The sequence below is a fragment of the Neopsephotus bourkii genome, unplaced genomic scaffold, assembly GCF_033783945.1.
Source record: "Neopsephotus bourkii isolate Nb327-2 ecotype Australia unplaced genomic scaffold, CSIRO-AGI_Nbou_v1 NB_324, whole genome shotgun sequence".
In the NCBI taxonomy this organism is placed as follows: Eukaryota; Metazoa; Chordata; class Aves; order Psittaciformes; family Psittacidae; genus Neopsephotus; species Neopsephotus bourkii.
Genome location: NW_026900832.1, coordinates 631586 through 657266, shown reverse-complemented (window position 1 = coordinate 657266; position 25681 = coordinate 631586). Strand labels below are relative to the sequence as shown.

Genomic DNA, 25681 nt, shown 5'->3' with positions numbered 1-25681 from the left:
TTACAAACACTTGAGAATTATCTAGAAAAAAAGTGAAACCCAATAGGAATTACATTAGTTTTGAAAGGAATTCAATTGCACTTGGGTCAAAACAGCAGTTAGGACAATTAGCTTCTTAGTTTTCAACTTACAACTTTGGACTTCATCTCAGATTGTGTAGTGTCCCTCTATGGCCATGGATTTCGCTATCTAATAGAATGTCATTTTAAGGTGAAAATAAATTAGTCTTTGATAAAGGATTAGATGTGTTGTAATATAATTAATACATACATACCTAATTCAGGTATGTAGGAAACTAGTGTGGAATTCAGCTCATGAGCTGCCCTGTACTACTGAGCTGTACTATATCCCTGTGGTTCTCCCAGCCATCCCCATTATTATGTGGACACTCTGAGCCATTTTATACATGCAGCCTTAGGGCTCTTTTTACAGAAAATCCTAACAGACCATATTCTGCAAGTCCAGCTTTGAAGTACATGTTCTCCAAGTACAGCTTCAAAGCATCTCAGATCAAGCACCCATCACAACCAGTAGGCATGTTAGTGCATTGTCTACAATCCTGCCAAAAGGAAAACTCCCTTTTACTTTTCTTGCCCTATTCAGACACTTCACTGTCATCCGCATCCAAGGATATCCCTGTGGATATTGTCAGTTACTCACATAATTTACACTAAAGATCAGTCATTACTTTTTGTTTAATATATGCCTTTTAATTTAAAATTCTTTTTAGTCTGAGAGCTACTGCAATTCCTCCTCCCAATTTTATTACAAAGTTAGATATCCCGTATGATCCAGAATGTTCTAAAAAAAGATGGTTTTTTTTCTAGCAGAAATCTCATTTGTCATCAGTGAACTCAGAGATACACTTCTCTTTCCTGCAGAAATTGTAACTTACTGTTCAGAAAGAAGGCTACTACAGATCATACAGTTTATATAAAGAATGTGAAATTAAATGTAAGTGTATTAAAAGTATAATTCTCTAAACAGATCCAGTGATTATAGAAAATTCAGTTGTTTACCCCAGACCCAAATTAACAGAGTCCAAATGGGTTCCATCCACTAGATTGGAAATTACTAGTTCATTTGGATGGAGAAATAGAAACATAGAACTATATCGGGAAAGGGACTAAGTAGAAGGGCTTTTTGAAAAGTAGAAGCAGAATTCAGGCATCAGTCTTGGAACTAATCATTTAGTAAAAACATTTTTGTGAACTCTGCAAACTGAATCAGTCAGTGACAAAGGTTTATTTTACAGGAGGAATGGGAACACATGTATAAGGAGTTGGAGGATGGACAGGGCCACTATAATGTAAGTACTGAGACATTCTACAGTACAAAGTCAAATGATGAGTCTGGACTGATGGGATCAGATATGAGTGTTAGGAGCTCATACAAACTAGAAATGACTGAAAAGTCCCCAGCTTATCACAGAAAGACTATGAATCAGAAATGCAATACAGCCATTGAGGAGACAGATGTGATCCTTTAAATTTAATGGATCATACTATTTTCACCAAAAAGCTGGAAATATCTACATGGAAATACCTGGTGCCTTTGCCATGAGCCATCATCTGGAATATCCCATTGTTTCTGGTCAATCCTATTCAAGGAAAATTCATTCAAACTGGAATACATGCAAGCAAATGTATGTAGGATGATCAGAAATAGAGAACTTTGCTTTTGAGAGGTGACTAACATTTCATTTTGTCTATCAAATGAAGTCTAAAGGGTTTATGTCTCAAAGATGAACTAAATAATTAAACTCAGCTGGAACAACTCTAAGCTGTAGAACAATAGTGACATGACAAAGCATTATAAATACACTGGCACAGACATAGTTAGCTTCACTACCGAACAGTTCTAAAAGTGCTTTCCAATAGTATAAGCCAGGGCCAAATCCCAAATATTCTTATAATGGCCCTTTGCTAGTAGTCTAGACAATTACAGCTCATAAACCCTGACAGGGCATTAACTTCATGACTCAGCCCAATGTTCCCTATGTTTGGCTCAACACCACAGTAACATTCTCTGAATGTTTCTAACAATGCTCAGTAACAGTTAAGTGCTTTAACAGCACAGTCCATCCAGATGCTCCTGTGTTTGTCCAAAGCAACTGAGCACACCAACTCTGAACAAAAACATAGCACGTGCCCATTTCAGGAATGCAGTTATGTTTTCCCCAGGGATGAGCTAAAGGCTTTCATTTTAAGACCTTCTGTCACAGCCACAAAGCCAGCCTGTTAACACACACAAAAGGCCATATTGTCCTACCTTCACAATCTCCTATAAAAGCCTATAAAATGATTTATTTCACTTACACATGAGCCACACTCAGGTTAAGCTGCCTTTGAGGTACAACAGGGTAGGAGAAAACCCTCTGCTTATCAGAGAGAAGACTCCTAGGAGAAGGCCTTGCAACACCAGGCCTGTAACCCAACCGAATGATCTGCAAGGTTAGATACAATGATTACTTTGCAGTTTTCCTTATGGAAAGCCTTCCTCAGCTTTCCAAGTGTTGTTCTTTAAACCAGCCAATTCCTTAAAGTCCCAACACGAGCACTTGACCTGGTCCTGTCCGGGATGTGTCTCACTGAAAGAGAACCCAATCCTATTGCCATTCCAGTCGCAGCTACAAGGAGAGACGCAGACGATAATTTTTTTCCATAAACACATCGCACTGTTCAAAGGTTTTCATCTTGAAATTTAATTAAAGAAAAACATCTCAAAGTGATGAAGCACATCTGACTTCCAGCTTCTTGTAATGGCACAAGCCAGTGCAGTGAGTTGTAGAAAGTGAGCTCAGAGTTTCATTTTCATTTAAAAAAAGGGAAGAAAAGAAAATGAGAAAACTCTCAAGATGTGGTCCGGGTGTGAGGTCCTATTACAAAAGTGGCTGTTTACTTGTAAACAAGATTAAAATGTAGTGAACAAAGTTTCATACAGCTTAAACAAAACCACTTTTCTGAAGCAGTACAAGTCATGTTTCAAGACCATAAGAACACCAAAAGCAGAAAACAAAAAAGGCAGAAGAATCACATAACATTACTTACTAAAATGATAAGTAATTTACATTGAATAGTAATAGCTTGACATTTTTATTGCTCCAATGGTAGCATTTTAACAAGTAAATGTAGTGAACTGTCATAGTGGGACAATCATAAACATACTTATGGGTTTGCATGTGGAGTTTTGTACCAATCAAGGAAAGCATAGAAACTTTAATTTATAAAGACCACACCAGTAAAAGTGTTCTCTGTTTTAAAGCCACCCATCTGTTAACTGAACCCACTTCCTAGACTTGTCTCTGCATGTCCTAGATTATTTTTTTCCCTCCTATGTTAAAACAAGTTCACAGATGCAGGTGGGCAATCAGCAGGTAGGAGCTTTGATGCTCTGCCAGTGTTCTTTAATACTTCAGTACTCCCTAGATACAAAACTTACTAGATACAAACCCAAGTATTTCCTAGATAAAATCCAGAAAGGAAAGTCAGTGTCAGAATGTTGATATGAAAAACTGAACATTGATTTGGTAGACAGTGACTGCTTTTAAAAATCCACTGCAAACTCACACTACTGATAGTTACACTAGTTCCCTTTTCTCCTTACTCCCTGCACGTTGTGTTCTCTTTTGCTGGAACCAGTCAAGGCACTTTCTTTACCATTTCTATTACACTTTGCTAATACTGATATCTTACGTTGCCACAGATGCTTTCCCCAATGGAAAAGCATCCTTCATAAAGACATTTACCAATTAATGCTGACTTCTTATGGTCAACAATGAGCTTTTCTGTCTTGTCAGATAGAATTACCTGCTGATTTTTCAAAGCTGAGGATAGCCCAGGCAAAAAGGAACCTGTAGGCAGCGCAGAAGTGCAGAGTTCACAGCAGTACTTACAGCTGCCTTCCTTTTTAAATGAGCTATGGAACGTGTGTCTTTCAGATGCAAATATAATACTGTGTGCTGGATTTGCATTTTAATGCAAATTTATCTACTTACTAAAACATGGAGCTTACTGTAAATGGCAGTTTCAGCTCTCATATTCTTTACCAGCTGCTTTATGCTCACAGATTTATATGTCTATTAAAACACAAAGAAGAGACGCTTTCACTGTCTGAAGACTATGCAGTTAACAATTAAGAACAAAGTACAACATACAGAATTTATATACGTGAAATGTAAACTTTTAACATTCTGTGCTTAAGCACCCTGTGGTGCCCTGGAGAGACCCAAGGACAGACAACCTGCTGTGGGCAGAGCAGCACATGGCCAGGCCCATGGAACTGGGACAAAGGGATACAGGTGGGAAAACTGAGCCACCACCTTGTCCTGCCTTGAGTCTCTGGTCATATCACAGCACTGGGTAGTCAGGGCAGAGCCCAGAGGGACCCGGGGCTCCTGTAGCTCAGGGTATTCCCTCAGCTTGGCACAACACTCAACAGAAACAAGACAAATCAAGCTGAGTAGTTCTGAATAGGGTGAAGTCAGCACCGACTGAAGGGGATTCTGTTAGCAGCAAGACTGAAGACCACTCAGCATTCACCACTGGCAGTTACTAGAGCTTTCATTCTGCTTGCTTGGTCTCTCAGTTGGAAAAGAGCATTTTGAAATAGAGTCACATAAAGAACCTGCTGAGAATTCTTGAGTTTCTTACACACAAAAGGCAAATAACAAAGTTCTGGCATAATAATAAGAAACTTCCACTGTTCAGCTAATGAAGCTAAGCTCCCGTCACTTACTCCAGAAACTTTTGTAAGGGAAATACACAGAACTGGGTGTGCTGTTTCAGTTTTGGTTTACATGGCATTTTCCTGGCATTAAGTTTCCAGTTAACAACTCATCCTAAAAGCAATAAATTGGAGAGAACGCTGCTTGGTTCTGAGATAGGAATCCGAGTTGTGAGGTGTAGCTAACAGTAAATTCAGACAACAGCTTTTCATTCATTATGTTACCAATGCAATTACACAGCTGTCACCAACCTGCCAGTCAAATGAAACCTCTGCAGCAAGTGTACAAATTGCAGAATCTGAACCATCAGTCTGTGACTGGGAAGCTACTACAAGCGCTGGAGCCTGACACTCAGCTGCACATAAGAACAGCACAGGATTTGATGTGAAGTAACAACTTGTATAAAACTGGCCTCTTGTAAATGCTGTGTACAAGAAGTCTGCCCTATGACAGTCATTAGAATGCACTGGTCTTACAAATACTGTATTTTAATACAGTATTGCATACCAGAAAAGTTGCAAATACATTCAGAGGAAATCCCAAGTAACCCTGAAACTAAAAAGCAACTTAGGATGAAGTGATGAGGAGTCAAGCTGCTGCAAAGAAATGCCTGGACAATTGTGATGATACTCATCACAATGTGCAGATACTCAGTCATCTGCTGGGTTTTGTCCAATTTCTTATTTCATTTTAGGAAAGGGAGAGAACTTGCACCAATTTTCATTTCCTTACTATTGCCAAGTGGTCTTGCTTAGGCCAACCATCACAGGAAGCTTTTCTACAATTACTTCCCTGCCTGAGATCAGGCAAACAGGGAAGGATCCAAAAATACCTATGAATTCCACAAGGCACTTGTGACTCTTCAAACTGTGCCTGAATACCAAAACATATGCATGAACCCTCCCAACTGATACACTTCCTTCCATCAGCATATTTGATGGACAACTACTTATTTAGATCAAATCTATTTCCACTGGAAAGGAAGCCATGTCACTCAAGTGCTGAAGTACTATCAGGGCTACGAAAACACCAAAAGTGTTAATTCAGCTTTGATTTGGCTGTTCCAAATGTTTCTCCTTAGTAATGAAGGTCTTCAATTATGAAACTTTTTTTTTCCTCACATACAAACAAAACAGAACTTGACATCCATATATTCCTAAATTAAAGGGGCTTTGGGATATTTAGCAGCCACCATCTACCCCACAAATGCAGCTCTTCCAAAGGTGAACAATATTCAAGCTTCCTGTTTCAGGTGCTACAACCACCACCTGAAATCCTTTAAAATATGAAATAAAAGACAGAAATGCTATGCATTTTTCATCCATTTACTAAACAAAGTGCAACTGAGCCCTACACATCTGATAGTATGTACAAACTCCTTATGGCTTTACCATAAAAAAAAGCATGTGAGTGGGTCTATACAATCAGAGGGATACAAGCAAGGGTAATGAGTAAAACCACACTGGACTGTTGGCAATAGAATAGGAGCTATATTACATTCTGTAAACCTTGGCATACCACACTTTACATTATGCAAAGAGTAACTATTTACAGATCCATAGTGGGCAAAAGAATTAACCCCCTAATGTAGATGATGATTTTGCAAAGTGCAGGACAAAACCAGTGCTGTTGATTGCGAGTCCTATGCAAGCAGGTTATACTAAAATCATTACTACTGGATGTTTACCTGGACATTTCTACAGGGGGTTTCTAGGATTGTGACATTCAGAATGAAATAAGAGCATGACACAGCATTAGGATGCATGTTTGAGGACAGCAAATACAGAAATCATAAGGCAGCATGCTCAGAACGAGTTTAAGCAGCACTGATGTTAGATCCCTAGTGGCAACTTTATCAGTTATTGGTAATGTTAAAAATTCAGAGTGCAACATAGAAGCCTCATTTAACATAAAAAAAATGTGCAAATTTTTCTCTTCTTAACAAAAGAAAGTAACATAGCAAGGAAGATACTCTACTGAGGAACGTAAGTCACAGCAAAGTAGACCATCTTCTTTCCAAAATCATCTACAAGGCACTAAGGGTAGAAAATGACAGGTAACATGAAAGACCAAATGATGTTCCTCAGTCAGGTCGAAATATGGGATATTTTGGTAAGAACTCTATTAATATTACCTGTTGAAGAAGGGAAAAAAAACAAAAACAGAACACAGTAACCAAGAAGTTCAAACCGTCAGCACAATTTCCATGCAACATCAGCTAGTACGTGAGACTAAACGTATCTGAGATGCTCTGTAAGGAGGGGATGTTGCTCAGAGGAACAAAACAGAGATTTCAGTCTGTTTGACCTACAGGGCTTCTGGACACCTGACTTTCTGGGGGTGACTATCTCTGTTCTTCAAGCCTACAGTCTTCATGGCTATACATGAAAGTGAATGGGGGAGAAGTAGGACCACCAAAATACTTCAAATGCTGCTTTCCTATATGGACTGTCTTGGTTAAAGCTTTATGGGATTCAGAGCTGGCAAAAAAAGGGGAAAATCCAGACAAAACCCATAGAAATGCAACATCTCTGCACAGATAATTTATATAATAATTTTGTATATCAGGGGAAAACGTGGGTAAGATTTAAGAACCATGGAGTGGTGTGGGAGTCACACCAATGCCCACCGTCCCAGCTGATCTCCCTCATCACAAATTACAGCCCAAACCCAAATATACTGCAGTGCAAACACACAGTCGCTCTGAGGAGAAAACATGTTTAGTGGTGACAAGTTCTAAGCCTTGAGATCTGCCACAGCTGCTCCTGTTAAAAGTGGCCATCATGGGTGTACATCAAACACAACTGCAAGCTTTTCTGAGGTACTCTTTCAGATAGGGTGACACTGTAGTAAGTTAAGGATTTTCCTTTTCAAATCAGTTATGCTGAACACCAAGCAAGCAGCAGAAGTTAACACTTACATATTCCATCATGTTGCTGGTTTCACATTTCCTTTTACTCAGCTTCCAGTGCAAACCCAGCTAAGAAAATAAATATCAAAGCATTAATGCATAAGCACAGCTCTGGTTTGATGAGCAATGTAACACGCACTACCAATACCAAAGTGTGAGGATCTGGAACACTTCAGACACAGGTTTAAGATCAGTAGTAAGTAAGGAACTATAACAAGACTAGAGAATTCCTACAACATGCCAATTATGAAATTTACTGTTCTTAAAACTGAAGCCCCAAGCATTCTGACGTTTCTTACCTTATGATATAGTCTGTTATTTTCCCATTCTAATAACTTCTGAATTGATCTTCTAGTCTAAAAAAAATAAGTAAAAACTGTATTATAGATGGTTCAGAAGCCAGCTTCATCCAGAAGAATCTTCCTATTGCATTGCTGTTTTAAGATTAAAGTAAGTTAGTTTTATAAAAGCAGAACTAAGCAAAAGAGAAACTGTTAACGGAAATCCAACCACTTCAACTCCCCACTCCTCAATATCACATCTTCAGGAAAAAAAAAAAACCCAGTTTCTTTTTTAACTTCAGACTCAACTTTCCCAGAATTCACTTACTTTGTAAGAGATCCTTTTGAATTGGTATTCCTGCCTACCATAGCCAAGGCAATAGAACAGAAGCTCCCACATCCTCTTGGCCAAATTCTGTACCCACTACAACACAACTGACTGACAACAATTTACACACAGGTGATTCCCAAATTTTGCTTATGTAATTGTTATCTGAATCCTGAACAAATCTCACCACCACAGACCTCCATCTCACAAGAAATACTGCCTGAGTCTTTAGCTCCTGGATACTAAGGTGCATGTTCTCGCTTTCCCACACTTGCGGGAAAGGAGATGATCTTTGGACTTTCAGTCATTTTTAAGGTCAAAAAAAGAAAGACCACAGTGATGATGTACTATGATTCCTGCATGGTATGCCACAGAATTCCATTCACCTATCTCTTTGCTAAAGCTAATAACAGTAGGTGAGCTACAGCATCTCATTTAAAGAAAGACACAAAGACTTAGCAGTGGAGAACCCACCACTTCTTTGTAAGTTTTTCCAGGGCCAAAGCTATCTTTGGCATTAAAACATACCTGCTGCTTCCTGTGGCGACTTAGTTTCTTATTGCAGCCTTTGAATCTCAGTCACACCTTTCATTGTAAGGTAAGTGTACAAAGACTGGCTGGGCTGGAGTTCATTTTCTTCACAGCAGCTTTATGGTGCTGTGGTTTAGATTTAGGATTAAACCAGTGTTGATACTACATCAGTGTTTTAGCTATTGCTGCACAGCACTGACCAAAGGGATATTCTATGCCATGTAATGTCATGCTAACAATATGGGCTATTCTATTTAAAGTAGTCCACTGCCCAGAGACAGGTGTCAAGTGATTTGCCTTTGCATCATTTGGGTTTTCTCCTTCACTTACTAAACTGTCTTCATCTCCATACATGAGCTTTCCTTACTTTTGCTTCTCTGATTCTCTCCACAGTCCTGCCTTGGGGGATGAGGGTGAGTAATCGAGGGGCTGGTGGGTGTTTAGTTGCTTGCTGGGTCCAAATCACCACAACAGAAGATTAAGAACCATCTTATTCTTGTGACAGTGATCAAATCACTCTATAAACACACACACATACCCACAGAAGTAACATGATCTTCCCTACTCCTACTTGGTACGTATTATTTGCAGCTTTGAGAATTAACACTACAACATCACATGGGCATTTATTTATATTTTCAGTAGCACAAGAATATTAAATATGGCTTTAAAACTGCAAATATTCCATCTGTATCTCTCAAACATCTTCCTCTGCAGTAAGAACGTTTATAAAGGCAGCTAAAATGAGCTAAAGTCTTGTAACCTTTTAGTGCTCCAGGCTTCAGCAAGTAGCAGTTTCACAGGTTATCACATTCTGCCCTTGGTGTATTTAATTCCTATTGTTTTTCTTAGCGAAATCTCAGTGCCAGTCAATGCAACTGTTAATTCCTTAAGCATGATGGAAAGTTTGACAGAATACTATGTTTTCTCTGAAAGAGCAATGCCTAGTCCTCAGTTTTGCTTTGTTTTAGTAAAGATAAAGCCAGATTACTTTTTAAACAGATTTTTACTTAAGATCTTTTCCTACAATTGAATTGACAAGTGTGAGAGTTTATTTACCCAGTGCACCTACATACTGTTTACATTAGTGGATAATAAGATTTTATGGCTACAAGACTTACAAACTATGCAGCTGCAAAGAACAGCATTACACTATACCTGTTATGTATCTCTTAAACCTTTACTGCTGTGATAAATCAATTCTAGATGTAAACCACAGAGATTATTGAGATCAAATTTACTTCACAGTGCTTAAACACTTTCAGAATTATTCCTCTGTACCTGAGCACAAGAATTACCAACTTTCTGTTAGGGAAAAAAAGATAAATACAGAAATGAAAAGGGCAGGATTTAAACATGCCAAATAGAAAATGAATTTGTGTTTGTTCTTTATAGAAACAGCAGAGTAAAATATGTCAAATAAAGCACAGCTCTGAAATGTTCTGGCATCTAGTACATGTGAAAAAGGTGATTTTTAATTTAAAAGCTATATTTATTCTGGGTTGTGGCTCTGTGTGTGTGGGAAAAGTAACTTGCACTCCAGTCTGTGAGGGCCTGTGCCCAGTTCTGCACTCATTTAATGCAATTCTTACACCTTTAGATATCCTGGGAAATGAGGGTATCATATACTCTATCCTGTTCTTCACACTGAGATGGGAATAGCTATTCCTAAAATTATTAATGGGTAACTTGGCATCATTTACTTCATTAACAAACACAGTTTTTCTATTCTCTAAGTAATGGAAAACAAAATCACCTTTTGAATGCGAGACAAAAAAGGATTTGCAACGGAGATGACAATATTAAGTGTTATTTAATGTTATCAGCAACTGCAAAATAAATAGAATAAGAATAATAAACACTTACTCTTTTGTTAAGACAAACTACAGGCCAGAGGCTACAGCCCAGCGTGCAACAGCAGCATAGACAGCCACAAAGCAGCCATTTTACATTGATGGGGAGATTCTTTCTTAAACAGGCATTCACACGACTAATGCTGGTCTTGAATTCTTCCGGGGCAACCTGCAACAGAAATGCTGAACCTCAGTGGGAAGGCATTACACTTGTGTTTGCTCAATAATTGCCTCTACAGGATAAATAAAACATAATGTCATTATGCAATATGACCCCGTCCTCTAAAACCCTGGTCACCAGTGAGCAGGAAAAGTCACTTTTCTTAAAACCACTTCATTTATGGTGCATGCTTTGCAAAAATCTGAATTAAAACACTGCTTAGATGAACAGCCTCACCCTGACTTACTGCACCACTCATAAATCAACTGGCCTGATAGCAGTGGCTCCAAACAAAACCAGAAGTGGGACACAGCTTTGTAGTATAAACACATCACATAGAAAAAAGGATGATATTGTCCAAATTAACTTCACACCAATGGAAGCTACACTGTGCCTGAATGAGGGTGGACCTCTGTCCATAAGCGAGTTCCTAAAATGATCTATACTGACACAAGACCACAACTTCACTTGTGGCTGCTCCCTAAAATAGGGAAGCCTAGAAAAACATACCCTGGGTTATACTCAAGGCAAAGAAATGCATCTTGTGCAAGGTTATGAGTGAAGCCTAGCTGTTAAAAACAGATTATTTAAATTAAGGAATATTCAGCACAGCTTACTCAAAATATTTTCTATGTATTGCCACTGCAGGGTCACAGCAGAAACCCGCATTTTCCATCAGAAATAAGCTCTTTTCTCACAGCAGCATGTTAGTTACAAAGGAGTGAGAGCACTCACCTATTTACACATCCCAAATCCCTCATCTCTCCACAGAATCTAAATAACTTCTGACAAGTCCAGTGTCAGAATTTGTGGTATGGGTTCCACGGCACTCTTAGTTGTAACACAATCCAGTGTTTGAATGCACAAAAGCAGAATAATCAGATCCAGCTTCAGTATACTTCACCAGTCAGACACAACTCCAAGAAACAAAGATTCTTCCCTAACTACTTGCCATGTTGAAGAACAGACCTCTGGAATTAGTGTCTATACAAACATCTGCAACTACTACATAATCCCTCCAACCAAGTAAGCCGAATTCTGTGCATTTGATTCTGCAAACAAGGGCAACAACAACCACAAAAAGCATTAATTCAATGACAAAGACTCCTTTCACCAAAGGAGCGAAACTCTGCTACAGGAAATGGAGAGGACCTGATCCTGCTACTGCCACCTATTCACAAGCTGAATTCATTAAAACACTGCAGGAAAGGGAGTAAATAAATACAACATCTGTTTCCTGGCCATTCAGCTCACCATGCACATAGAGTCAGAGGTCACCTGCGTCTGTACACAAGCCAGGCCTACAGTTAGCTATATAACATCAGAACTTAACATTGTGATTATTTTATAGCAGGAATAAGCACACAGAAAGAATTTCTTTTGCAACTATCCAGGCTCCCCCCCAGTATTAGTGAGACTGTCTTGTAAATCTTTTATCGTATACAAATGGAGCAAGTGAAGATTTTCTTTAGACTGACAGGGATATCAACATTTAAATGTATTTTACAATTGACATCTTAGTTTAAAAAAGCAAGCAAAAAAGAAAATGGCAGAAAGAAACAGAGCTCCCATGTACTGGGTCTCTTACATTGAACAGAGTGAAAACAAAATCACATTGTAATGTGGAAAACTAGCCTGTACTTCAGGTATCTGAAAGAGTTTCACAGATCTCTTTCCAATGCCAGCTCCTCTATTTAGGGCGTAACAAATACCAGATGCACATGAGCAAGAACCATTTCCAGTGTGGGAGAGTGGTTTGTAGTAACATACAAGTGGGCTGGTTGTGCACAGTACAAGTGCACATTGAGATTACACACATGAACAAATGGGCATCCTCAGATCTCCAGGCAGTTTACATGTCAAAGAAATGCCATTTGTACATATCTCAATGTCAGGAACAAGTCTTTCGGAATTTGTACATGTATCATTCTATCTGTTTATTTCGAAGATAAAATAAGTTTTTTCTTTACCTCATTAGTATTTTTGCAGTGAATCCCACTAAGAAAAGGGAATGTTTCCTTTTCTATTAGACACAAAGTTTACTGGACCTTGACAACAATCCACCCCAGACCCAAAATACAGCTGAGCAAACCTACCAAAGACAACGGACTGCAGAATCTAGAGTTTAACATGAACTCTCATCAGTGATAACATCCAACATGAAAAGAGATCGCACAGGGCTAATAAAGCCCTGGGATGGTGAGATTCCTGGTTTCTGTGCTACTTTTAAGGGAGTCGCTGGTCACATCAGGTTAACAGTTTGATGCTGCTTTACAAGAACAACGCTGAAGTGCTCTCCTCCTTACAGAGCACAGCACTGGAAATGGCTACACTAGAAACCAACTTTGGATGCCACCAAGAAATAGAGAAAAACTATTTCAGAACCTTTGGGATGATGGTTGCCTTAATTCAAGTAATATGAAATCACTGCCTCTACATGCTAATGCAAAATCCAAACTGAAACGGGAAGTTGAGGTTAGATACAAGGAAGCTCTTCACTGTGAGGGTGGTGAGGCGCTGGCACAGGTTGCGCAGAGGAGCTGTGAATGCTCCATCCCTGGCAGTGTTTGAAGCCAGGCTGGATGAGTCTTGGGTGACATGGTTTAGTGTGTGGTGTCCCTGCCCATGGCAGGGGGTTGGAACTGGATGATCTTAAGGTCCTTTCCAACTCAAACTATTCTGTGATTCTAATGCGCTAAATACTATCATGTAAAGGTGAATCTCTTAGCTGCAGCATAAGATGAAATTTCTCAAGATGGTTTTGGCTAACTCAAGCTATTGGGTGTGTTTCTCCCTTCAGGAAATGCAATCACAGCAAATACTTCATTAACACCTCTTCATTTGAAACTAAAGGAACTAGTGATCAAGTTAAGCCTCATTCTGTGATGAACAGAAGCAAAACACAGTTTTGTTGCTCTCAGTTTATAGCTCAGTAACAATTAAGTATTGTTACAAGTGACAAACTATCTAAAAAAACCCCAAACTGTTCTAATTTAATAATAAAATGGGACCGAACTGAAACAGTCACCGAAGAATTCCAGTGGTTTTCTGGCATGATTCTAAACCTTGTCATTCCTGTGGGTACAGATACTGAAAGAGTAATGAAGTGACTAATGTATTTCAAACAGAGAATTAACAGCACCTCATGCACAAAGAAAGCTCCCTCAAAGTCTAGTTTTGAATCATTTTGGGAAGTCTCTTGGAGAGTTTCTGTCTGGGTCTTGAAAAGAATGAGATAAGGACATAGCTCCTGGCTGTGCAGTACACCTTGTAAAGAGACATTAGCTCCTTTCAGGTCTTCAAGGGAAAGGGAAAAAAAAAGCCAACCCAAAAACATAAAAGGAAAAGAGGGGGTGTCATAATATTTTACAACAGGATGTGAGAGAATCTACAAACACAGGAAGAGAGCAAGCAAAGCCCAGCAGGCCTGAGCCCTCTCCTGCAATCATGGTGATCACAAACCCTATCAATCACACGCTGCAATGGGATCACAATACCAAGAGCACATTTTATGGCCAGTGTTTCCCTGCACTGCACAGTAATCGCTGTGTGGGACCCTCAGTGTTTGAAGAGCAGGGCAGGAAACTCCACTTTGTTCCTTAAGGTTCACCACCTCCAGCATTTTCTTGTCACCTGGAGCAGTGTGTGCTATTGTGTCATGTATCATGAAGAGTATTTGCTGAAAGCATTTAAATACTTGCTCTGAAAGAATTAATAATCCTATAAAACTGTAGCACACACAGTTTAAATTTAGGCCTAAGTTCAATCACATTATTAAAAGTTCAATATTGCCTCTGCATTAAGTGCAGGCACATCTTTTCTTTCATTATTCAGTTGGAAAGAATGCTCTATTTGAAAGCCAAGCTCAGCGTTCATCAACCAGCTGAAGCTTGTCCTCATCCTGCAAGATAAATATTAAGTCAATCTAGCTGAATTAGCAAGGCCCAACACAACACCTGACCTATCTGATATTGCCCTTTGTTTTATTGTCTGCGTTATCCCCAAATATATAAATTCACCTCTCCCCCAAAAAAGCCACAAACATGTCTCAGTTAAACATGTAAGATGTAATTAAGGGCATCTGGACTTGAGGCTGATTTACAGTAACTATCCAGGCTCTATAAAATCTGAGAGAGGAGGAGGAAGGGGAAGGAGATCAGAGACCATGGAAGTATTTCAGATTTAAAAGAAGAAAACCAGCAGGTTTACTATCATCGTTATGTAGGTGGGCAAACTAAGGGTCAGGAAGCTTAAGTAAACTCCTATAGCTACATAGTGGCATAAATCCAGAAAGTTGGTGCCTTTGGGATAAAAGTGTAGCCAGACAGTTTTACCTATTTAGGATTTTTATTGTGCATTGGATAGGTTTCCACTCAGTGTTTAAAACCCCGGATCTTCATCTGTATTTATTAAAAAGAAAAAGCATAGCATAGAGAACTCTATCAACCCCACCTAATGGCTTAATCTTTTACACTCCATTAGCAGGTGGGTTATATTATTAATGTCCATTCACATCAGACAACAAAGCCATTAAACTTAATGTTACCCAGCCACTGAATAAAGTATGGCATTGCTTTATACTTATGTGAGCTCATAGTAAATGTTTTCATCACAAATTGTTAATAGAAACAGCCACTGTGCTATTCAAAAGCTAAAATTTGTATTTTAAGAACAGTAGAAGATGTTAAAGTGGTGTTTCAACTGACTACAGTGCTTGGTACTGAGGGTATTCAAAGAAAACCTCCTAACTAGAAACACTGACTGAGTTTTCATTTCCAATAGGGTGGAGGTGATTCACTGCCACAACCAGAGGAAGCAGCAGATTATTTCTTGCAATTCAGGAAAGTATTAAAACCCAGAAAACCCGCAGCTGTGGTTTTTAATGTCATTCATGGCAGCATGTAGGAGGCAGCAAGAAAAATGTGTTTACTGCCTCATTTGATTGGCGTTTTCCCCTGACAAAAGGGATCTAATTTATTTCCAAGGTCTCCTTAGAAAGCTCCTCAAATCCAATATGAGAAAAAAAGATAAGGGGATATCAAGAGTCTCAACTGAAGCAGAATACCTATACACAGAAAATCCCTGCTCATGTGATTCATGTTGCCACTGATTACATCTATAGAACAAGAAGGGTAAATGCGAAGAACTTCCTCTTTCCTTTCTCTGCCAAATGAAGTCCAAGCAGTCAGCTGAGCTATAAATTAAACTTTTGTTCACTGTCTATTTAACAGGAAGAGGACAATCAAGTGGAAAATGTGACAGGCACTGATGTTCCTATTAAAAAGTGTAGGTTTGGGGGGTTGGGTTTGTTTTGGGTTTTTAATATACATCAACATATTTTAGACAGAAAGAGATGAAATGATATAATCAGATTAAGTTTTAACATTTCCTGCCAGGCTTATTTATAATGAACTACAACTTGACTAAAAGCATAAAAATTGCTATTTCCAAAATGCCTTTTGTGGGTTTTTAATAATCAGAAGGAGCTTTGAAGAAAAGAATGAAACTCTGACATGCAAGGTGGGAAAATGCAATGTGTTATCACCAGCCCTCACATTAGATGCTGTGGAATCAAGTGAGATTTTTCCTTTTGAGCTCAGCAAGATTCTGAAGCAAGGCCAGAGTCCTTTTACCAACCAAAACCTCCAAACAGCACCTGCTTTTCAAGTGTCCTCATATCAAAAAAGCTGGACAAATTGAACCCAAGGATTTTATTCACGATACTCTGGGGTGAAAGGAAGGCAAAGAACCCCAGACGGGTTTGGAAGAAGCAGGAGACACCATGCAGCTGTATTTCAGTCTATTGTTACCATGACTCAACAGCTCCTGCAAGAGGCAGCGGAGGCAGTAGCTCTATGCTGTGACACAGAGAAATCAAAGAGCCAAATAAACTTGTTCCTCACAAATTCTGGAAAAGATATACAAGTCAGGAAACAGCAAAAGAAAAGCACTGGAGTGAAAGAGCAGAAAGAAAAATCCTAGAGAAAAAGAATTCAGAATTTAAGCCCCCAAAAAACTGCACACACAGTTATGAAACTAATGTAAATACCATGATCAAGAACTTGGTTAAAAGACTTCATTAACAGCTACAAATTAATACTTCTTAAACTTGAATTTATGACAGGACTCCAGGGACAGCAAGGGACTTGTCACCACCCCTTTTTTCAGAACTAAATTACTGTATTTCTGAAAAGGTAACAAAACCCCTACATTGTTTGTAGATTTAACACTATGTTTTGTTCCTTAAAGCTTTGATAAGGATTCTCTTCCAGAGATCTGTCTAAATACAAACTCAAGGCTTGACAGACATGTTCAGGAGCTAATCTGGTATTTGGAATAATTTAATTCACAAAGGAAGCAGCACAAACTCCAGATACTCATAAAGCAAGGTGAGATGAGCCTTGCTTGCATGTTGATTGCCTGCATGAGACCAGCATGATATTGTGTTGAGCTTTGCTGTGTTTAGAATAACAATGACAGCAATCCCTGCAAATCATTTTCCTTGTTTCAAAGCACACTATGGGCACTGGGCATCAACAAGCGGGTTCACACAGGGCAGCTCATTCAGTCTTCAGAGCTGTGCTGGCCTGTGCTGCACTGCACAGTTAGGAGCATGTATCTGCAACACACAAACCACTGAATGTACTGGATCTTCCCATTGAAAAGAACAGTTTAATCTCACACTTACCTTCCCTGTCAGAACAGAAGGAAATTCTGTATCAAACTTGTTGCTCAAGCCAAACCTTGAAAACAAAAGAGACAAACAAAATATATTCCACCTAACTTACTTTGTTTCCCTTAATTTAAAAAAGTCATAGATTTTGTACTTTAAAAAAAAAAATCTATTCATTTCTTTTGCACTTAAATTTACATTATTTCAGGAGCTTTCAATCTAAGTTTGTATAAGGTCTTGCATATCATTCATAAGGTCATTTACAAGACAAAGAAATGCAGCTCATTGCCTTACTTCAATACCTTCAGGTCACTGAAAATGAAAAAATTCTTTTACAACTGGATAGCAGCAAGTTCCAATCTTTAAGAAAAACTCCTCCATCTATTAAATTCCAGTTTTACAGGGTTCAGTAATCCTTTTCCTGCTATTTTTTGTACTCATGCAATTTATTCACATGCAGCAGATAAAGCCAGTTATAAGGAACCCATCTGTCACCAACTTGGAGATTTATAAACATATAGTTGTAAAAAAGTCACCTTGGGCTGAGTTAAACCATCTCATGCAAAACGTGTAATAGGCTAGACAGAGAACAGTCTCAAAACAACTATGAGCTTCAAGAAAATTAAGTCTTGGGTATCACTGTGACTATTTTCCATTGAAGTATTCATAGTTACGAGCAAGAGCTTCATTACAAACAGTGCAACCTGCAGGGAGCTACACTTGCTTGTAAAACCTGTGTCACCATTAGCTCCCAAACTACTGAATCAACAGCAGTTTCCAAAGCTACTGTGGTGGATCAGCAGGACACCAACAGTGCAGGTGACTGGGCTTTATTTTCTTTAATGAATGTAAGTAGGCAGGAAGTTAACCAAGAAAGTTAACTGCTACTGAACCTGCCAGCTGCTGCAGGACACAAATTGATCTTTCATCCCCTCTGCTAACTGCAGTCTTTAACCTTTGCAATTCAGCTGTTTAATACAACAGCAGCAGCTGGCCTCTCAGCTACAACCTTTGCATCTGAACAGAGCTTCAAGTTTGTAAAGTTAAATATATTGTACATCAAGTTCACTGCGAGCTCTGCTGAACCCTCTCCTGACTATATCTGTTCAAAACAAGTCCCAGAATGATCCCAGACCAAAAGGGGAGCACAAATACAGGTGAGTTTGTAGTAGCAGCCTTCCAGTATCTGAAGGGGGCCTATAGGGATGCTGGGGATGGACTCTTCATTAGGGACTGTAGTGGTAGGACAAGGGGTAATGGGTTAAAACTTAAACAGGGGAAGTTTAGATTGGATATAAGGAGGAAATTCTTTCCTGTTAGGGTGGTGAGGCACTAGAATAGGTTGTCCAGCGAGGTTGTGAATGCTCCATCCTTGGCAGTGTTCAAGGCCAGGTTGGACAAGGCCTTGGGTAATATGGTTTAGAGCGAGGTGTCCCTGCCCATGGCAGGGGGGCTGGAACTCGATGATCTTAAGGTCCTTTCCAACCCAAACTAGTCTATGATTCTATGATTTACTGTAGAAGGAAACCTGGAGAAAAGAGTATTTGCTTTTAGCAAACTGACACCTACCTACTCCTTCCTGCTCACCTGCACATATACTGGTGTTGCTGACATGCCATCAGTCCCCTATCATTGTACAATACATACAAACAGCATAGTAAGTCAGATCCACATTTGGCAATGAACGTCTTTGGAATTACACAAAAATGTAAAATAAACCTCAGAAAGGAGCATATTAGCTTGTGCTGTCTTCTGAAATCCAGTGAGTAAATTGGAATGTTGGTTATCAATACCGGTGAAGTGCAGTCAAGTTCTTCAATGGCTAATTAAAGAAGAGCCTTGGAGCACCAGTCACATAAAACATTAAAAACATACCCCAAGAGTAGATCTTAACTGAAGTGTTTCTCAACCTTTATCTTTTAAGTTACTCTAAGCACTGTAACCAACTGCCACCTATTTGCATTTGTTTCATTCAACAAACTTTAATGGAGAAGTTTCTAGAAGTGAATGAGTGACCAGAACATCAGCACAGTGTGAGCTGCTGTGTGTTGAGTGCACTGCAAAGCCAGCACGTTAAATTGGTGCTACAAAAAACAACAGTAAAACCAGCAAGGTTTTAGGCAAACACCAAGGTTACTGATATAAGCACACTTTGCAGAGGTTACATTCTCTGCAAATGTAACCTGGCAAATCAGCCTCTGCTTTTTGTGGCTTTCATTTTGAAGCTGAAATCTTCCAAGTTTTGTTATATATTTCTTTTTAAGAAAGCTTCAAGAGCAATAAGGTAGCCTTTTCAGTCTTTCAAAAATCCAGAGAAGACTGATGATGTGAAGCATATACACAAGCTTGTTCTGAGGAATATGGACTTTCTGTCTAATAGCAATGATCACAGAGTTGTAGCAATTAGACAACATAATAAATGAACTACTAGAACATTCAAGTAATACTGCAGAATTACTTACTCTACTCATGTAACAGACTAATTCCACTTAAGTCATTCCAAAGGTCCACCTAGCCCAGAACAGACTCTTAAGAGTGTCCAGTAGCAGATGCCCAGGAAACAGCAAATGGAAAAAAGAGAAATAGAAAGGCAAATGTGTACAGGCATTTCCCCAGAACGCTCTTCTGACCACCAACAATTCGTAGTTCAAAAACCTCCAAAGCCACAAGTGTCTTTTATCTCACTGGTCACATATCCTCCTTGAAATTCCCATTGCACCACCAATTCCCATAAAGAAGAACTGAAATCACTGCTTTCTGATTTAGATCTATTAAGAATACAAGACCACAACATATTTTATCACATTAAATTTGAAGGCTGTTAATGTCACGAAACACATTTAAAATCCAAAACTTTTATCAGTTGTCAAGACATCCTAGTTGGTTATAATGCATACAAGGGACCTCAGTTACAGAAATGCCTCTTTTACACTGCCCTGCAAATGGCTAAAAGAATATAAAAGGTTTTGACTATATCAAAACCAGGACCATGCTATATTATAATACTACATGCTGTCAGCATCTCTGATGGCTTTAGCACAGTTTTATTACAGTGTCTCTAGAAGTTTTACAGACTCTCCTTGTGATTACCACCCAGGTCAGGAGCATTTAATTTCTCTTAGGGCACAGAGGGCAATTCAAGAACCAAATAAAAAGATTTATTTAGTTCTTTTTAGTGATGTTAAAGCAGAAACTTCTGTAGTTCTCCAGCTTTGCAAAACTCTGTACAAGTGCTGAAGTATTAGAATATTTAATGTAAAAAAGTTTAAGTCCTAAAGTCTTGATTACGAGATAAGTAGCTTCATGATACTTCGGTTGCAGTTTTCTTGCTGGATGACCATTATCTCCAAAAGCCAGTCACTAGTTCCAACAGGCAGCAGAATGAGCAGGAAGACCTCACTTTCTAGTTTTTCTTTCTCTCCTTCCCTGGTTTAATGTATAGCATCAGCAAGTCCCATCATCTTATTTTCCCCCATTAGTGAAGTGGGGAGAATGCAACTTCTCATAGGAGCTGTAATAATCAACAATCCATCTTCAAATCAAAGACTGAAATCAACACCCTGAACCATTGCAGACCCCACCTGCAACAGGTATCACACTGTAAACTGAAGAGTTTTATAAAGCCAAGGAAATAAGGTTTCCTCTCCCCAGAACTAAAAAGGGAAGACTTTATAAAACACCTTCTTCTATCTAGAACATACAGGTGCCTTACCTTCTCTTTTTTTGACTTAAGTAGCACTTCATTCTCATCTATCCCACTACTCTATAGATAGCAATCACTCTTACTAGCCTACACAAGCTAAACCTGCTCAGTCACCTCATACAATAGGCTCTCCAACCTCCTCTCAGCAGTTCCTTTCCCGCACCTCATTCAGGTTATGTTTAACAGATGAACACAGATCCTACAGAACTCTTTATGAGGTATCATCTAAGCTTTGTCCAGCATTTGAGAATAAAGAAAACACTCATCAAGAGCCCCGAGCTGCAATTTCCTTGCACACTTCTCTTCCCAGCCTAGCACCTTTTCCTATGAAAAGTCAGCAGAATAACTGACGAGCATCCTTACATATGGATTACGCTTTGGAAAACTAAGGTTTTGGTAACTAGCAGAAGGCTGAAGTAATTTGCTATTTTAAATATGTGGAATTTTAAATACGGGGAAGACGGAGTTATATCAGACAATAATCAAATACCACCTTATCACAACTGAGAGCACCTGGCTCTTCCCCGCCTCCCCTCATTGTTGACAATCCTTTCATAGCACCTGGATTGTGGATCCCTGGGGGACACTCCTACAGAAAACACAGTAACAAAAATTCACTTGTATCCTAATCAAGGAAGTTTGCAGACTTAAGCAGGAATCACAACCTCCAGACTAAGGGCAAAAATATGCTTAACAGCTATTTCACTGCCTCATTACTATCCATCCACATGGACTTAATGATATGGAAAAAATTCATCAGCTAAGTAAAAACATAACCAAGTTAGAGTCTGTTTACTGCTCTGGCTTTGAATGAAAGTTATTGCCATTGCTTTGGTGGGCATATGACTCAGTCTTCACTAAAACTGTTTATGTTGAGATATTTGGATTCACCAACTAGTCATACTGACTATGCAAGAAAGAGTAAACAGTGAGTTTATAGCTCCTTCAACCAGAATCTCAGAAGCAAATAAAAGGCATTTACTACGTCCTAGCAATTTCTCTGTGCAAAAATACAAAAGCTTTTGGAAAATAATGACTATTAGTTGACTTATTCACAGTGAGGATTTTCCACAGTGTTGAACAAGATGAGCATAGATTTTAGTAACTGCTTTCACATACTCTCTTTATGAGTAAAATAAAACAAGTACACTTTGCATGATCGCTCTCACCATGCACAGGGTTAGCTAAACTGTCAGTGCACAAAACAAGATTCTACTAAAACCCCTAGGAAGGTTCTTGGAACTTATATTTAGTACTGTTGGATACTGCAGAACTCTGTTAGGGTCAGGAGCTCAGTGACAAGGTCAGAAGACTAAAAACTCTCATGAAAGAAGCTAACACATAGTTTGAACCTACTAACTTGAGAGTTTTACAAAAGAATCGTACATGACAAGCTGGACCAGAAGATAACCCTGGAATCAGAGCATTATCCCTTCTCTACACCAGAAGTATCCGAGAAAGCCACTGTCAGATGAAGAACAGAAGGCAACTGAAACAAAAATCCATGGAAAACAATGGCTTTAAAAAAAAATAACTTTTTCTTCTTCCTTATTTATTTCCTCCTTTTTTCTTAATAGCATCTGACTCATTAGGGCAGAAATTTTTATCAGACAGGTTCAGAAAACAAACACAAGTTTTACTCAATGTTATATCTTATTTCAGTAACTAGAGCAGGCTCGTTCTGAAGCCAACTGATTTCAAAAGCAGCAGCATCTGTGTGATCAAGAAGTGACAGAATTTCAGAGCTGATACAAACCACAAACTCTTTAGGAAGCAAAATATTTCCCATTTAACAGTGAGGTTAGGATTACATACTGTGGTGTCCAGGGTTTATTTGCACTTTACTGCTAACATCCATTAACTGTTTTCATTAATATAAAGAGATTTAAGAATACATCATGAAGCTGCTTTCTACTATTGAGGCAGGTATACTTGTTACAGGAGGAAGGTGGGGAGGAGTGGAAGAACGGGAAAACAAGGTGGATGGGAGTTTGGTTCAGGTAGTTGCAAGGGCATGTATGCTAGCTCCTGGTTTCCTCACCGCTTACAAGTACTGTTTTCTTTTGATGCAGACACCACTAATTGAGAAGAATTCTTAGAGATGCTTCTTCCCATCCCCAAAAGATGCTGGAGCCAAGAAGGATCTTTGAGGAACATCACCAATACACAAAAAGCATCACAACAGACAAAGCAAATGAGTATGTAACATTTTTTCCACTTTAATGCTTAAAACCCGTTAACTAATAAAAAGGGTATGTGGTCTCCTGATCATTCTGCTCATGTTAGACCCATCGTTTAGTCAGGCTACATGTTACTTGGGGTCAGGGCAGAAGGAAATTTCAACAACACAAGCAAATGCACTGCGGAGCAGCAGAGCAACTACCCACTGACAACTGCTCAAGGCAAACCTGGCTCAGACTTACATGATGGGCACAGCATCAAATCCAACATAAGTTCTCTAGGATGAGAGCCTTCCCCACCCAGAGTTTTTGCTGCAGACACCTAGATCACACTGCACCTATTTACAGAGAGAAATATGGTTTATGCAAATCAAAGACTCAAAGCAACACAAAGCTTGATGGATCCCTGCAATACAAAAACTTCAGTACCTCCCTCCCTTCTTGAAAACTAACATCAACAACCAACAACTTGTTATGGAGATGCTTTGATATATTAATTCCTCTACTTGCAAGGGTAGGAATACTAAGAGAATCCCTACATGTAAACATTACACATAAGGTCACGCAGTTTGCTCATCTCCTGTCTCAACTGTTTAACCAAGCAGCAAACATTCTCCCTTCTGTTGTGTGTGTTCTGATGACAAGAACACTTCACCTAAACCAAACTCACAACCAAGTTTGGAACAGGTCACCTACCCATGGCCATGTGCATCTGCTGCAGCGCAGTGCAGAGGCTCCATGGCTCTGCTCAAGCAGAGGAGGATCACAGGGAAATTTGCTCACAGGCTGCTCATCCTTATAGGCTGCTCATCCTCAGCCTCACAAGCGGCTCATCCTCACGTCATGTGGCCGTTAGTTTTTATCTAACGGGTTATTTGGAAAGAGAAGCATATCCAGCACTGCCAAGGCTCATTAGCTGCTGCTCTTGCACTCACCAGCTAACCAAACTTCGGTTGCTCATTCCTGACTTTGGGTTGCCTCCACGGAAAACAGTTAGCTTCCCGTTTTAACACGTTGAAAGCAAAACTCCCCTCACACAGCAGGCGATGGGAGCGGGCAGGGCGCAGGGCTATAGGTCACGGCAACGCGGGCAGCCCCCGGCCACGGGGGAAGGGAGGCTCGGAACAAACAGGGACGGGCACAGTCCTCCCCACCTCCCGGCACCACCCGCAGGCAGCCGGGCCCCGGCAGCTCGGGGCTCCCCCACCACAGCACAGCACACCGGCCTGTCACGCTGCCCCGTGCCCGCCGCCAGCCCCCGCTCCTTACACGGTGATGTGCCCGGCGCCCCGTACCGCTACGGGATCCGGCGCATCGCGGGGCCGCGGCAACTCCTGGCTCCGCACCACCGGCTCGGAGTCCTCCTGTTCCTCTTCTTCCTCTTCCTCCTCCTCCAGCTCATAGATAGTGTCAAAGTCCGCCATGTTGGGCAGTAGTACGCTCATCTCAAGCCCTCCCCCGGCGCGGGCTGAGCCGCGCGCCTGCGTACCGCGCGCTGGGGGGCGGAGCCACATGCGCCGGCGGTGACAGCGGGAGCCTGGACGCGCAAGCGCAGTGTAGTGCGAGGCAGCATGTGCGCTGAGGAGGGGTGGGAGAGTGCGCGTTCCATGGGGTAGCACGATGGCTCCTCACCTCTGTGGCGGGTCAGGGCCGAGCACTGGGCTGTCCTCCGGGCAGACGGTGTCCCCTGCACCCTCCGCGGTGTCCCGGGAGGTGCTGTCCGCGGCGGCGGGCGCTCGAGTTGCGGTGGGTCCCGCTCACAGGGGCCGTCGTCATGCGTCAGGTGCGCGCGTGCCCTTCCCGCCTCACCGCAGGGAGCAGCGAGGTCCTGAGGGGAGACGATGGCGGCGGTTGCTCAGTTGGCTGTGGGCACGGCGAGCGAGCAGTGCTCCTCACGGTATAAGCCCCTTCACAGGTGTATTAATGAGGCGGTTTTAATAAAAACAGCCGGTAGATGCTTTTTCCTTCCTCCCTTCTGGCTTTTCACTGCCTGCTTGTGTAATTTCTGCTGCCAGCGTGGCCGAGGTGAAGGTGGGCAAAAAGGGCATCGTTTTCATGACGAGGCACGTTGAGTTTCCCCTAAATTTTGAAACGGTTGGTTGGGGCTTGTTGGTCCATTTGGGAATTGGGTTCTGTGCAGGGTAAGGGAGTGGTGAGAGGGAAGAAAATCTGCACAGGACTACCAGGTTGGGGAAGAAAAGTGTCTTGGAATAGTTCAGAGCGGAGGAATGTCCCTAGCATGCAGGTGTGAATTATTACTGAGGTAAGATTAGTCAGATTAGCACTTCATTAGTCACCTGCTGCAAGTAGAAAGTAAGCATTGGTGTTTGTAGTT

The 25681-nt window shown here is 40.4% G+C and overlaps 1 protein-coding gene across 3 annotated transcripts; it reads right to left on the bottom strand.

The window, feature by feature from the left end:
* Positions 1 to 1180: 1180 nt before the first annotated feature.
* On the bottom strand, positions 1181 to 24847 carry CHIC1 (cysteine rich hydrophobic domain 1). 3 transcript variants are annotated; one of them, XM_061347794.1, is made up of 6 exons: positions 24616 to 24847; positions 17479 to 17533; positions 10644 to 10799; positions 7937 to 7993; positions 7647 to 7706; positions 1181 to 1624 (listed from the first exon to the last, which is right to left on the bottom strand). In XM_061347794.1, the coding sequence occupies exons 1-6, from the start codon at positions 24789 to 24791 to the stop codon at positions 1616 to 1618; spliced, it is 513 nt and encodes a 170-aa protein (XP_061203778.1). In that variant the 5' UTR covers positions 24792 to 24847; the 3' UTR covers positions 1181 to 1615. The 3 variants fall into 3 exon arrangements, with proteins under 3 accessions (XP_061203778.1, XP_061203777.1, XP_061203776.1); XM_061347793.1 differs by lacking the exon at positions 1181 to 1624 and adding an exon at positions 2681 to 3853; XM_061347792.1 differs by lacking the exon at positions 1181 to 1624 and adding an exon at positions 2681 to 6860 and having other exon boundaries at positions 24616 to 24845.
* Positions 24848 to 25681: the final 834 nt, after the last annotated feature.